This window comes from Bos indicus, chromosome 17 (assembly GCF_029378745.1).
Source record: "Bos indicus isolate NIAB-ARS_2022 breed Sahiwal x Tharparkar chromosome 17, NIAB-ARS_B.indTharparkar_mat_pri_1.0, whole genome shotgun sequence".
Lineage (NCBI taxonomy): Eukaryota > Metazoa > Chordata > Mammalia > Artiodactyla > Bovidae > Bos > Bos indicus.
Window position 1 is genome coordinate 29071035 of NC_091776.1, and position 15280 is coordinate 29086314.

The 15280-nt window shown below is 39.1% G+C and overlaps 1 protein-coding gene across 7 annotated transcripts in view; it reads left to right on the top strand.

The window, feature by feature from the left end:
• SCLT1 (sodium channel and clathrin linker 1) overlaps positions 1-15280 on the top strand; it is a 237950-nt gene that overhangs the window by 210412 nt on the left and 12258 nt on the right. For all 7 annotated transcript variants that reach the window (XR_011561108.1, XR_011561109.1, XR_011561107.1 and 4 more), the window contains 2 exons: positions 9094-9172; positions 12252-12347. Coding sequence is in view for 3 of the 7 variants with exons in the window: in XM_070769109.1 (XP_070625210.1) it covers positions 9094-9172; positions 12252-12347 (175 nt within the window). In the remaining 4 variants the exon portion in view is untranslated. The remainder of the gene's footprint in view (positions 1-9093; positions 9173-12251; positions 12348-15280) is intronic.

The window sequence follows — 15280 nt, forward strand, 5'->3', positions numbered from 1 at the left end:
CCTTTCCCAATTTTGAACCAATCCATTTTTCCATGTTCGTTTCTCACCGTTGCTTTTTGACCTGCAGACAGGTTTCTCAGGAGGCAGGTCAGGTGGTCTGGTATTCCCATCTCTTTAAGAATTTTCCACAGTTTGTTGTGATCCACACAATCAAAGGCTTTAGCATAGTCAGTGACGCAGAAGTAGATGTTTTTGAAACTGTGCATTCAGATGGAGTTTATCTTCCCTTTTCTCCTTGGCCTTTCGCTTCTCTTCTTTTCTCAGCCATTTGTAAGGCTGCCTCAGACAACCATTTTACCTTTTTGCATTTCTGTTTCTTGGGGATGGTTTTGGTCACTGCCTCCTGTACAGTGTTACAAAGCTCCATCCATAGTTCTCTCAGGCACTCTCTTTACCAGATCTAATCCCCTGAATCTATTTGTCACTTCCCCTGTATAATCATAAGGGAGTCGATTTAGGTCATGCCTTACTGGCCTAGTGTTTTTCATTACTTTCTTCAATTTAAGTCTGAGTTTTGCGAGAAGACGCTCCTAATATGAGCCACGGTCAGCTCCTGGTTTTGTTTTTGCTAATTCTGTACAGCTTCTCCTAGTTCGGCTGCAAAGAATATAATCAATTAATTTCGGTATTGACTATCTGGTGATGTCCATGTGTAGAGTCATTACTTGTGTTGTTGGAAGAGGGTGTTTGCTATGACTAGTGTGTTCTCTTGGCAAAACTCTGTTAGCCTTTGCCCTGCTTCATTTTGTATCCCAAGGCCAAACTTGCCTGTTACTCCAGGTATCTCTTGACTTCCTACTTTTGCATTCTAGTCCCCTCTAATGAAAAGGACATCTTTTTTTGGTGTTAGTTCTGGAAGGTCTTATAGGTTTTCATAGAACCATGCAACTTCAGCTTCTTCAGCATCAGTGGTTGGGGCATAGACTTGGATTACTATGATACTGAATGGTTTGCCTTGGAAATGAACCAAGATCATTGTGTAGTTTTGGAGATTGCACCCAAGTACTGTATTTTGGACTCTCTTGTTGACCATGAGGGCTTCTGCATTTCTTCTTAGGGATTCTTGCCCACAGTAGTAGATATAATGGTCATCTGAATTAAGTTTGCCCATTCCAGTCCATTTTAGTTCACCGATTCCTAAAATGTGGATGTTCACCCTTGCCATCTCTTGTTTGACCACTTCCAGTTTACCTTGATTCATGGACCTAACATTCCAGGTTCCTATGCAATATTGTTCTTTATTTTCACCACCAGACACATCCACAACTGGGAGTCATTTCTGCTTTGGCCCAGCCTCTTCTTTCCTTCTAGAGCTATTTCTCCACTCCTCTCCAGTAGCATATTGGACTGGGTCATGGCCTAAATGAAATCACTTAGGAGGATCTAAGTGCAGATTGGGAAAGAAGGAACCTGGACTATGACCTTATATTGCTAAAGCTGGCCTGCAAACCTGTGGTGTTTTTAGTTAACTAAATGAGATTTGAACCTGTTTTCATATTTAGGTCTTTTGAGGTCACAGTTTTTGCGGTTACCATTTTGCTGCATGCTCAGGATTAAATTTTTTTCACTTTGCCTATAGATCTTGATATTATGCCACAGACATACTTTAATAATACCTCTCAAATGATTGGGCTTAAGGTAAGAGGCAATGTGATTTAGTTGAGAGAACATTTTGATAAAAAGATTGAGTATGAAACTCATTTTTTCTTTCAGTCACTGCCTGACCTTAGGAGCATTAATTTTCTGAGTCTTAATTTCTTTATCTATAAGATGAGAATAACTACTACTTGGCAACATTGAAGTTACAATAGAAGTGAAAGTCACTCGGTCATGTCCGACCCCATGGACTATACAGTGCATGGAATTCTCCAGACCAGAATACTGGAATGGGTAGCCTTTCCCTTCTCCAGGGGATCTTCCCAACCCAGGGATCGAACCCAGGTCTCCCGCATTGCAGGCGGATTCTTTACCAGTTGAGCCACAAGGGAAGCCCAAAGTTATAATAAGGTACAATATTAATTGTATCAGGTGTAGTGGAAAACCCTCCTGGCTGATGTCCACTTAATCATGGGCATCATCAACCACTGAAGTTTCTGTATAAAGCATGCTGACTAATGCCCAAGGCACTCTGTGTGCTCTTGTCTAATCCACTTAGATACTCTAGTGTTGTCTGACACTGTCGGTATCGGTGTGATTGTTCCCAAACCAGGTTATATGCCAGTTTCAGAACTACATAATAAATTGAACCAGTGATATGTGAGTAGAAAGGAAAAGTTGTTGTTTCTTTTTAAATGGAATTGTATACTTTGGAGAATATGCTATTGAATTAAGTCTAGATAAGCAACTGTAAAATAGGGTGAATACTGTAAAAATCTAGACTAATTCTGTATTTGGATTGTTTGCCAAGTGCCTTTAAATTCTTGTACCACCATAATGAAACCAAAAGTGGAAATAATTAGATGATATCATTATGGATGTGGCTTGTGTAAGAAAGACATTCAACATTAGAACACTCCAATCAGTCTGCTCGTACTCTAAAAGGAAAAAATTTCTTTCAGAATTTTGTATATTCCAGGCAAAAAACTCAGCCAAAATCCTTATCCTTCCTTAGTGCTCAGACCTCTTAAAAATCAGAGGAAGACTCTGGATCTTCTTCCTAGACGGGATAAATGTGAAGATCTGGGGTACAGTTCAGGGTGTTTGTGAACCTACCCAAAGCCTCTCCATGGGCCGGAGGAAGGGCCCTAGCCTTGGTGCTTACTCCTTACCCACTTCTGTCTCCAGTTGAGGAACCGGATGACTTCCCAGTGTTGATTCTAATATTTTCTTAGTAGATGCAGCATTCATTTCTTTGTTTATAAATCATTTTGTGAAATTTTTTCTGCACAGAATGTAGTAAATTAGTTACCTTTTACAACTAGTTTTTCAATTATGATTTGTAGGCGTGACTAGGACTTTCTCTCGCGTGCACATGAATTGATATCTGTGAGCTGAAAATTGTTTAGGACACCAGTGGACTACGCAGCTCCCACTAGGGTTGTAAAGAACGCCTGTTTCTTCTGTAGCTACAGGAAATCGGTAGGAGGTACTTTTACCTTAAACCTTATAACGTGTTATATACTATGCTAGAAATTATAGAGAACTTGGGTACAGTTTCATTTAAATTTTGTATCTAGTATAAAGTGATCTTTAGCTGCCATGATGTCACACAGAAACTGGAAATGCCATCTATCTCTGTACCTCCTGGCCGGCTGCGCTTAAGTCATCCCTGATAGATATGGACATTTCTGTTTTTAAAGATTTCCAATGAAGAGATTATATAGCTTTACTTGGCAAGTGTTTGAAGTGTAATACCACCGTGAAACTTTCTGGAAAGTTTTATTTTATGTATATCCTAAATCACTAATGATGTAGGGAATTCTCAATTATGTTCCCTAATGAAGAGACATTTTCTCATAGATAATACAGAGTCAGATCATCCTCCTGGGTCTTTCCTTTATCCCTGCAGTGAAATATCCTGACAGAGAAATAAGGAGTTGCGAAGTACTGACAGGCAGGCTCTAGGAAGGTCTCAAGGAACAGAGCTAGTGAAATCACTTTTCTCCCCAACCTTTAATACCTTCTAAAATTTCATTCAGGAGTGAAACTTAAAGGAAGTGCTCAACTTAAAAGTTACCTTTTCTTGGGTTCTTCAAGTCCTTTGGAGAAAGTAGCAGACTATAAGTACATTTTTTTTAATCTTTATCTAAAATACGTTTTCTAATTGCTAAGTTCCCTATGAAAATTTAGCCATAAATCTGCAAATATTTATTAAATCCCTATGTGTAAAGTCCTTAGGCATATACAGTAGAAACTAAAAACAATCCCCTTTTTTACAGTTTCCATTGTAATTGGGGGCATGCGCGTATGTGTGTACTTGTATACGCATATACACATATATAAACCACCCATTAGAATTACAATAGGCAATTGCTAAATGTCTTCTACATAAAATAAGTATGAACACATTGCTGTGAGAAGAGAACCGTCTGGATTAAAGTGAATCAGGAAGGAGACATGGAAAGAAGTGGAGCAACGGTGGAATCTTAAAGAGTAGGCAGGATTTTCATGGAAAATCCACAAAAGAGGATATAGAAAATGACATGAACATGAGCTTAGAGATGGCACACATGTGTTTTGTCGGCCAGACAGTGAGAACTGAAGTGGAAGGTTCCTATTGAAGAGAAGATTGGAAAGATAAAGTACACAAAGTTTTGGAAGAATCTGAATGTCCATCTCAGAAATTTGGACTGTTTTGTCCAATAACAGAGAGCCACTGGAAGTTACTGCTCAAGGAAGCAAATTATTGAAGTGGTGCTTTAGAAGGAGAAGTAGCCAGTGGTGGGCACATTAGGGAAAAGTACACTGTTAATTGAGCACCACTGTATGCACCGATGGGTGCTTTGCATACAGTTTTTCACCTGATACTGAGAACCCAAGCAGTTGGCAGCTGCAGTAAATCTAAAAATTAAGTTATAAGAACATGTTGTGATGGTCACACTGAATAGAAATGAACAATAGATGCAAGAAATCCTACTGCACAGAAGAATCTGTTTAGGGCCGAACTAGATGTTGCATTCAAGAGAAAGCGAGAGATAGAACCAACTTTACAGTTTTTAACCTAAGCAGTGATGTTGTCAGTATAAGGACTGAGTAGGAAGATGAAAAATAGGTTGTATCTCAGCACTGAGAGAGAAAGTAGATTGGCAGGGTAGTGCAAAAAGTTTGATGTTAGTCATGTTAAATTTGAGTGTAGGACTGAAGCTTTAGGGAAGAAATCAGAAGTAAAAATATAATTTGTCAGGTTTCCAGGTAAGTATCTGTGCTCCTTAAAATACCCCGTACACACACAAACATGCTCTTTTATTTAGTCATCTAACCAACATTCAGCAGTTGCCTGCCGTGGTGCACAGTACAGGGGAGAGGCTAAGAGCACAGGCTGGAACCAAAGGGCCTGGTTTTCCAATCCTGACTCTCAGCTGACTAGCTGTGTGACTCCAGGCAAGTTACTTAAATTGATTTGTAAATGCCTCTGCCTCTAAATCGTCTTGTGTGTAAAAATGGGGATCTCACAGGGTTATTATGAAAGCTAGAGAAGTTAGTTTATATAAAGCATTTAGAGTTCAGTTCAGTCGCTCAGTTATGTCCAACTCTTTGCAACCCTGTGGACTGCAGCACGCCAGGCCTCCCTGTCTGTCACCAATTCCTGGAGTTTACTCCAACTCATGTCCATTAAGTCGGTGATGGCATCCAGCCATCTCATTCTGTTATCCCCTTCTCCTCCCACCTTCAGTCTTTCCCAGGATCGGGGTCTTTTCAAATGAGTCAGTTCTTCGCATCAGGTGACCAGAGTACTGGAGTTTCAGCTTCAACATCAGTCCTTCCAATGAATATTCAGGACTGATTTCCTTTAGGATGGACTGCTTGGATCTCCTTGCAGTCCAAGGGACTCTCAAGAGTCTTCTCCAACACCACAGTTCAAAAGCATCAATTCTTCGTCACTCAGCTTTCTTTATAATCCAACTCTCACATCCATACATGACTACTGGAAAAACCATAGCCTTGACTAGATGGACCTTTGTTGGCAAAGTAATGACTCTGCTTTTGAATATGCTGTCTAGGTTGGTCATAACTTTTCTTCCAAGGAGTAAACATCTTTTAATTTTGTGGCTGCAGTCACCATCTGCAGTGATTTTTAAGCCCAAAAAAATAAAATCAGCCCCTGTTTCCATTGTTTTCCCATCTATTTGCCATGAAGTAATGGGACTGGATGCCATGATCTTAGTTTTCTGAATGTTAAGCTTTAAGCCAACTTTTTCACTCTCCCCTTTCACTTTCTTCAAGAGGCTCTTTAGTTCTTCACTTTCTGCCATCAGGGTGGTGTCATCTGCATATCTGAGGTTATTGATGTTTCTCCCAGCAATCTTGTGGGAGCTTGTGGATTCCAATCTTGTGGATTCCAGCTTGTGCTTCATCCAGCCCAGCGTTTCTCATGATGTACTCTGCATGTAAGTTAAATAAGCAGGGTGACAGTATACAGCCTTGACGTACTGCTTTCCTGATTTGGAACCAGTCTGTTGTTCCATGTCCGGTTCTAACTGTTGCTTCCTATAGGTTTCTCAAGAGGCAGGTCAGGTGGTCTGGTATTCCCATCTCTTTCAGAATTTTCCAGTTTGTTGTGATCCACAAAGTCAAAGGCTTTGGCATAGTCAATAAAGCAGAACTAGATGTTTTTCTGGAACTCTCTTGCTTTTTCAGTGATCCCTCAGATGTTGGCGATTTGATCTCTGATTTCTCTAAGTCACAGATTAAAAAAATTCCTCAACAGTTTCCAGAGAACTAGTATTTTATTTTTATTTGACTAAGCTACTTAAAATTAGTCTCTTTAATATTTGAGATTGAAAAAATAAACTTTAGAAACAGAAAAAAGGCATCTATTGCCTTTTCTAAATCCAGCTTAAACATCTGGAGGTTCAAGGTTCACATTTTGTTGAAGCCTGGCTTGGAGAATTTTCAGCATTACTTTACTAGTGTGTGAGATAAGTGCAGTTGTGCAGTAGTTTGAATATGCTGTCTAGGTTGGTCATAACTTTTCTTCCAAGGAGTAAACATCTTTTAATTTTGTGGCTGAAAAGTTATGACCAACCTAGACAGCATATTCAAAAGCAGCATATTCAAAATGCCATTCTTTGGCATTGCCTCTCTTTGGCATTGGAATTAAAACTGACCTTTTTAGTTTAGAGTATTTAGAGTAGCGCTGTGCAACGTTGCTTCAGTCATGTCTGACTCTGCGACCTGTGGACTGTAGCCTGCCAGGCTCCTCTATCCATTAGATTCTCCAGGCAAGAATACTGGAGTGCGTTGTCATGCCCTCCTACAGGGGACCTTCGCAACCCAGGGATCGAACCCATGTCTGTTATATCTCCTGCATTGGCAGGCGGGTTTTTATCACTAGCACCACCACACAGAGTAAGCACTAGGGGAACGTTTGCTATTATTACGACCATTACCATTATCTCCACTTTCTTGGTGGAGAGCAGTGTTGCTCACTGTCCAGTGAGGGTGACTGCTTGATACACAATAGAATAGACATTTTCACAAATGAAAAGTAACTTAAAGTTAATAATCTGTTCAAGTTGGAGGGGATATATGTGTGTGTATGGCTGATTCATGTTGTTATATGGCAGAAACTAACACAACATCGTAAAGCAGTTGTCCTCCAATTAAAAATAAATGCATTTTTTTAAAGTTAATAATTTGTATCATTGTGATCCTAAATTTTGTGTGAAATTATTACTAATAGTAATTATTAGAAACTATTTGTATTATTCAAATAAATTGTCATGGGTAAGCAAATAGCATAGGTATCAAATCATGCAGTAGGTGTTATCTGAAAAGGTATAGACTGAGTGTTGGCAATTTTATAAATACGATCACTGTATCATCTTCCTCTCCACAGTACTCAGAGGTTATTTCTCCTTAGCACTAGTGTGCATACCTTTTAATTACATTCAGCCCAGAAGGCTGGCCACATTAGTCATTTTGCTTTTCTTTGTTATGGTGAGGAGTAATAGTAATTTAACCCATGCCTCTTACATCTAACCTGCATTGGCAGGTGGATTCTTTACCACTAGTGCCACCCGGGAAGCCCGTAAGCCACACAAGATACTTTAAGCACAACAGTTTATCCTATCCTATTGTCATATGTGTGCATGAATGCTCAGTCGTGTCTGACTCTTTGCAACCCCCTGGACTGTAGCCCGCCAGGCTCCTCTCTCTATGGAAATTTCCAGGCAAGAATACTGGAACAGGTTGCCGTTTCCTCCTTCAAGGATCTTCTAGGGATCAAACCAGCGTCTCCTGTGTCTCCTGCCTTGGCGGGTGGACTCTTTACCACTAGCACCACCTGGTATTGTTACCACCAAAATTAACTCAGGTGAAACAATTGAATTTGTCTGTCACGCACTCAGTGACCAGTACTCAAGCTCCTCGCTGTCAGTGGCCTGACCTGTACTGATGAAGCCACTGAGTAGGAGTGAGCGTTTCCCATTCATCCGCAAGTTCTGTTATGACACCATCCATGTTGACTACCACCCATAAGGAGTGTTCAGTAGATATTTGTGAAGTTGATTTGTGGACATTTTTTGTTCTATCCTATGTATTTATAACAAATAGCTTTCTGATTTTAACAACTATCCATTCAAATATAGGACACTTACAGGACTTACCAGGTTTTTAGCCTCACTTTGAAAAAAAATCAAAGCTGATAACTGGAAGTGTTGATCTACTGACTTATTTTAGAAGCAGAAGGTCAGAGGATAAAAACCAGTCCTGAATGAACTATTTAATACTGTTTAATACTCAGAGATTAATTTGATCTGTAAAGGTTATTTTAAAGTCTCCATTGTATCTGCTTCTAACCTGGGACTTTTGAGATTATCTTTGGCCAAAGGGAATATAATGCTTATATGTTGAACAGCAACACAAAAAGATGACACTTATGTGCATAATTCTATCTAATAAAGCATAAGGGATATGAATGCATAAGATAAAGCAAATAACAACCAAAACTTATATTTTAATCCTGAATATACTAAGCTGAAATGGTGTTTGGAGTGATTAACATTACCTTAAATTTCCAAGAATTGAGCCTCTCTAAGAAGTGCTATATATGAACATTAAAAACAACAAATACTGTATGTTTAATATGAATATACTTTTATTTTAATGCCAAATAATATCAGTGATATAAAGGATACTTTGGCACTTTCGAAATATGTGAGGGGAGGTTTGATTTTTTTATTGTGGTAAAATATACCTAATATAAAATGGACAATTTTAACCTTTATTTAAATTGTAAATTTACTGTCTCAATCGATTTTAAGTGAACAGTTCAGTAGTGTTAAGTGTATTCTCACTGTTGTCCTTGCACACAAGATATTTTTTGTTTAGAACATGAACATGTACCGCACTAATATTCTATTTTGTTAGGTTTTTGAACAGCTATATTAATGGTTTTCTCTTCTCTTCTTTTTCCTCTCTCTTGATTAATAGGAGTGAGCTGAGTCGACAGAAACTTCATACCCAAGAGCTGCTTTCTCAGCTGGAAATGGCAAATGAAAAGGTAGTTGAGGTAAGATAATGGCCCTCCTGGGAAGCACACACTATAGAATCTTACCTGAGCCAAGTTCAAATTAATTCTCTACTTGGAAATGACCATGCGGATGTGAGTATTTCTTGCAGAAATCATACATAGCATTAAAAGTCCACACATAATATAATGCGAATAAAAGCTTTGGAAGTCAGTGATTCATCATATTTAAATGACAAAGACAGAGCTCCTATTTCAGTTTCACCATATAGCTTGTGCTGTTTCAGAAGTGTTAGGATCCTCTTTATTTCTGTGCATGTCTAAGATTTTTTTTTTTTAACCCAGTTGCACTAATTTTGTTTTAATCCATCAGAAAAGACATGTAGGAAATACTTTTGCCTACTGGAATATATGAAAGCATTCCTTTACATTAATGCTTTAGAACTAAAGTTAACAAGGGTTTATTGTCGTTTTCGTTGAAGAAAAAGGGTTAAACAATTTCTAGATTATGGTTAGAACTTTCTAGAACTCTACTTCTTTATTTGATGTTTTAATTTCTAACATATTTCTTGGAATTTCATTAACAGGCTGTATGGCCCACTAGCTCTCTATGGCCTTCCGTAGGAGCCATAGTGAAGTCATTGCTCTTCAGTCTTATAGCATTATAAACTGACATGAGAAATTTAGAAAACAATTAGACCATAGCCATTAAAATACTCTTTGATGTAGCTCCCCCTTCCAGGAATCTGTCCTAAGGAAATAATTTAAAATATGAAAAAAATTTTAAAGGAAAATATTCAACACAGTAATGTTAATTTTTTTGGAAGATCAAAAGCAACTCAAATGATCAGTTAGAAAAAGAACAGTTGCATATATTATGATTTATCTAATCTGGATTCTGCTTTCGCCATTATGGTAGCAGCACAGAAATATGTACCTTATATATCATCTGATTGTAACTATGAAAATGATTATTATAGAGGATGGCAGTTTTTCCTCAGGTTTTCTCTAATGTTAATGATGTGCCTCTTAAATTTAAGGCTACATATTTAAACATCTTGGTAAATTGGAGCAGCTAATAGAGTTCTCTTCATACAATTTAATTTTGCTTTTGGGCACAATAAGAAATAAAATAAGCACATTTTAACAGGATACTGTTATTTCAGTATTTTGTATTACTAGGCATGACATTCACTCTTACCACTTGTATGTTAGGACACAGGAACTATCTAGTTCAAAAAAACTATATAATAATTCTGTGTGTGCACAGACTTTTTTTTTTTTTTTTTAGGCTAGTAGTTAAGCGTGGAAAAGGCTAATACATCTTTTAATTGATAGATTGCTTGCTCTTGTCTGCATTACACCATGTTGTGACAGACTGACAGTCACGATGCCTGTGTAGTTGCCTGAGGCTGCTCTAACAGAGGAAGAGAGGCTGGGGTGACTCAGTCAGCAGGTACTGGCTGTCTCTCAGTTCTGGAAGCTGGAAGTCCAGACTCAGGAGACAGCAGCTCTGGTTCCTTCCGACTCCCCAGGAGAGAGTCTGTTCAGGCCTCTCCCCTCACTTCCAGTAGCCTTAGGCACTCCTTGTCTTGCTGATGGTGTCTTCCTATGTTCTTCCCTTTGTACGTGTCAATCTCTATGTCCGAATTTCCCCTTCTTATGAAGACACCAGTCACATTGGTTTAGAACCCACCCTAATGACCTCATCTTAACTTAGTCATCAACAAAGAACCTACTCCAAGTAAGGTCTCATCCACAGCCGAGGGGAAAAGGGCTTCAACGCAACCCTTAGTAGTGCCTTAATAACTCCATTGACCCTGATACCCTCTGACATGCAGATGTATTGGGAAACTTGGAAAAGATTTCTTCTTTTATTACTGTTGTTTGTTGTTGTTTTAGTCACTAAATTGTGCCTGACCCTCCAGGCTCCTCTGTCCATGGGGTGTTCTAGGCAAGAATACTGGAGTGGGTTGGTATTTTCTTCTCCAGAGGATCTTCCTGACCCGGGGATTAAACCCATGTCTCCTGCATTGCAGGAGAGCCGGTGGCTCAGACGGTAAAGCGTCTGCCTGCAGTGCGGGAGACCCAGGTTTGATTCCTGGGTCGAGAAGATCCCCTGGAGAAGGCAATGGCACCCCATTCCAGCACTCTTGCCTGGAGAGCCTGACAGGCTACAGTCCATGGGGTCACCAAGAGTGGGACACGACTGAGTGACTTCACTTTCACTTTCTCCTTCATTGCAGGCAGTTTCTTTACCACTGAGCCACCAGGGAAGCCCCACCTTCTCTTTTTTAAATAATGCTTTCAGCATATAAATCATTTAAGATAAGTCTCAATAGTGCAAATGTTACTTGCTCAGTCGTGTCTGACTCTTTCTGACCCCATTGACTGTAGCCCACCAGGCTCCTCTGTCCATAGGATTCTCTAGGCTAAATACTGGAGTGGGTTGCCATTCCCTTCTCCAAGGGATCTTCCTGACCCAGGGATCAAACCTGGATCTCCTGCACTGCAGGCAGATTCTTTACTGCTGAGCCACCAGGGAAGCCCTAACTAAGATAAGTCTAATTCTGTAAAAATCAGGATTTCTGGAATGAGTATTTTCTGCTCCTTGACTTTAATAATGTGTGCACGATGTCACCACTTCCCTGGAAGCTCTGCGAGCACAGTGGTTCGAGCGCCCCAGCCAACAGTGTATGCATCACCTGAGAACCTGACAAAAAGCGCAGAGTGTCAGACTGAGCCCGCCCCTCGTGACACTCTGCTTTGAGGCCCAGGTCTGTGCTCTCACACTCACAGGTGACAGCAGAGCAGTTTTCTAGCATCTCATACTGAACGTCCTCGTCTTCAGGTTCACTTTGCTTTGGATTTAATTCACTTCCTTTGGTGGTTTGTGACAGCGGTGGGTGGTGGTGGGGGTGGGGAAGACACCAATTTAGTCATAATGTAAAACCAGCTTTGAACTTTGGCGTTCATAACTTGAAAAATATGAATTTGGAGATATATTGTCATTACATTTTGTAAGTGATAAAATAATGTTCAGATTTTTCATTGATAATTCCATGAAACACCTCCATGCCACGTACAGATTTCTAACTTGTCTTATATTTCCCCTTAATAGAATGAAAAGTTAATTCTAGAGCACCAGGAAAAATCCAACAGACTTCAGAGGCGACTGAGTGAAGCGGAACAGAGAGCTGCTTCGGCCTCCCAGCAGGTAGGAAGCATCCTCATTATGCCTGGATGATGAGAGTCTGAGTAAGTCACAGATTAAAAACATTCCTCAACAGTTTCCAGAAAACTAGCATTTTATTTTTATTTGACTAAGCTACTTAAAATTAGTCTGTTTAACATTTGAGATTGAAAAAGTAAACTTTAGAAACAGAAATAAACATCACCTGAGTCTAGAACTGCACTGTCCCACATGGATAGATGTAGCCACTAGCCGCTGTTTACATTTAAGTCAGCTAAATTGAAATCCTCACACTATCAGATTTCACGTGCTCAAAAGCTGCACGAAGCCGTGACTGTCGTATTGGCCAGCATCAAACAGAACAGCTCCACAGTCTTCACAGTGAGCACTGCTCTAGAATTACGTTCTGCCTGAAACTAGGCAGGTATTCACGGAGAGATTTGAAAGTGAATCACATTGCTTTGAATATAGTGTTCCAAATTGCACTAACTGTTTTTATTGCAGTTTTTAAATGGAAAAAAATTACCTAGCTTATAGGTTTAACTTCATTTAATGGATATTTGTATGTGACCATATAAATCTCAAATACCACATAAAAGTTGTCCAATGGGAAATAGAGTAGAAAATGCAGAACATCCATGAAATAATAAGGGGCAGTTACTCATAATGCTCACATATCATATAAATGAAATGGGCCATTTGTTCTAAAGTAGGAGCAAATAGTCTCTCCTGTTAGGAACGAAATGAGAGGAGTTTAGTGATTATAAAGATAGGCTGGAAACAGATAGTTTAGACAGAAACAAACCAAGTGTATTATTATATTTGGTTATAAATTTACTGTTTTGATCAAAATTAACATTATTCTTGGATATTATTAGTCTGATAATTAACATTATTCTTGGATAATTTCATATATAGTAAAGCAATTAACTCTAAATACTCACAGAATTCAGTTTGTGATATTTATAGATTTTTTTGTTAACCTGCTTCTGGTATGAGCATGGTGTGGCTCTCAAAATCCAATCATAACTTGCCCTTCTGTTACCTTTCCTTCTTAAAAGTAATTATAGTTTTATCAGGTACGTTTAATTTCTTATGAAATTATGGACTGATGGATGAGATAATTATTTAAGAATTCATTTATTCATTTAGATTATAAGGTTACAGGAGCCAACATGTTCAGGGCAGTATCTTGAGTGGAGGTATTTTGGTGTCTGGCAAATAACCTTGTACCATTAATTAGCCATGTGACCTTGGGCAGTTTCAACATCTCTAAGCCTCAGTCTGTTCATGTTTAGGATAATAACACCTCCCTAATAGAGTTATTGAAAGATCAAAGGAGTTAACACATATAAAGCTCTTAGCATGGTCATTAAGTGGTAAATAGGTAATTAGATACATAGAAATTAAATTTCTACCTCACAGTCTTTAAAGCTTCAAGTTTATCTTTTTTAAGGACCGTGGTAAAGAAAGTGAAAGTTGCTCAGTCTTGTCCGACTCTTTGCAACCGCATGGACTACACAGTCCATGGCAGGCCAGAATACTGGAGTGGGTAGCTATTCCCTTCTCCAGGGGATCTTCCCAACCCAGGGATCAAACCCAGGTTTCCTGCATTACAGGCAGATTTTTTACCAGCTGAGCCACAAGGGAAGCCCTGTGGTAAAGAAAATGCCTACTTAAAATCAGCTCCCTGGAGTTGGATAGTAACAAGAGTCCAGTTACAGAACCTTGATGATATAATCCAGGTGGCATCTACTCCCATCCCCTTCCCAACAGCATTAAACCTCAACAGTCCACAGTATTTCTCCTGTTATTTAAACTCTCCAATGGCAGAGATTCTCCTAATCTCTTTGTGAGCCTTTTTTAAAATGTTTTGTCAGTAACTGCCTTACAGACTTTTCTTTAAATTTTTTGTTCCTGCCATTCTCTTCTCATTTGAAGACAGAAAGTAATCATTGACCATTTTCCCTAAACACAAAGAGGAATTTATTCCCTGGGGTTAGTTTTTTGTTGTTGTTGTTTTCTATTTTAAAAGTATTCAACTCAAACTTTGTTTCTAAGACATATATTCAATTTAAAAAAATTTTTATCTTTGCCTTCTCTGAATCCTGTCTAACTTTCCCATATTCTTCCAGAAATTGGGAACTGCTATTAGAAATACTATCCTGCTAAGGGCTTGATATTCAGTAAAGTAAAGGGGTTAAAAGATTATTGTTGTCTCTCTCATGCTGTCTTTACTCAGGCCGTCTAGCATCTCCTCATCGGCTCAGCACAGACCCTGCGCTGTAGTCATTGAGTCATGCTCGGAACGTGCTATTGTGATCAGCGTTTTCTGTAGGGCCTTCCTCCGTCTTGGGACAATGGTATAGATGGTTAGATATTCTGAGTGCGTCACTCTAAGCTACTGAATGCCGCATGGTGTTCTTTTCACTGTATGGGATTTTTTAAAACCAGTGTGGTGACACAAAACCTAGAAACGATGAAAATAAATTAATGTGACTATGTAAGATTTCAGATTTCTGCGTAAAAAAGTAACGTCAGTGACAAACTGAGAAAAATAGTTGCAGTGTGTAATGAAAGGCTCCCGTTCTAAGCAGAGTGGCTAATCAACAGCAACCGAAAAGAAGGGCTGCAGTGGAGCAGAGCGCACAGAAGATAAAAGACAGATGGAATAAAGTGGACTTCAGTAGGGGGAAAGGAGAGTGTATAGTACTTTATCATTCTTCAAAAAAAGTGAAGCAGTAATGTGCACATATTCTCATGTAGGATACTTTAAGAAGTTTGTTTAGAGGCTGGGAGTGGTGGTTGTATCTGGGAAGAGGGATGTGGAATGAAGGCGGGAGATGGGAAGGCTTCCTTTACGCTGTATGCTCTTTTATACTGTTAGATATTTTTCACCTTGTGTCTTTGTCATGAGTTCAACTTAATATTTAAGGATTATTTTCTCAGTAGACTCA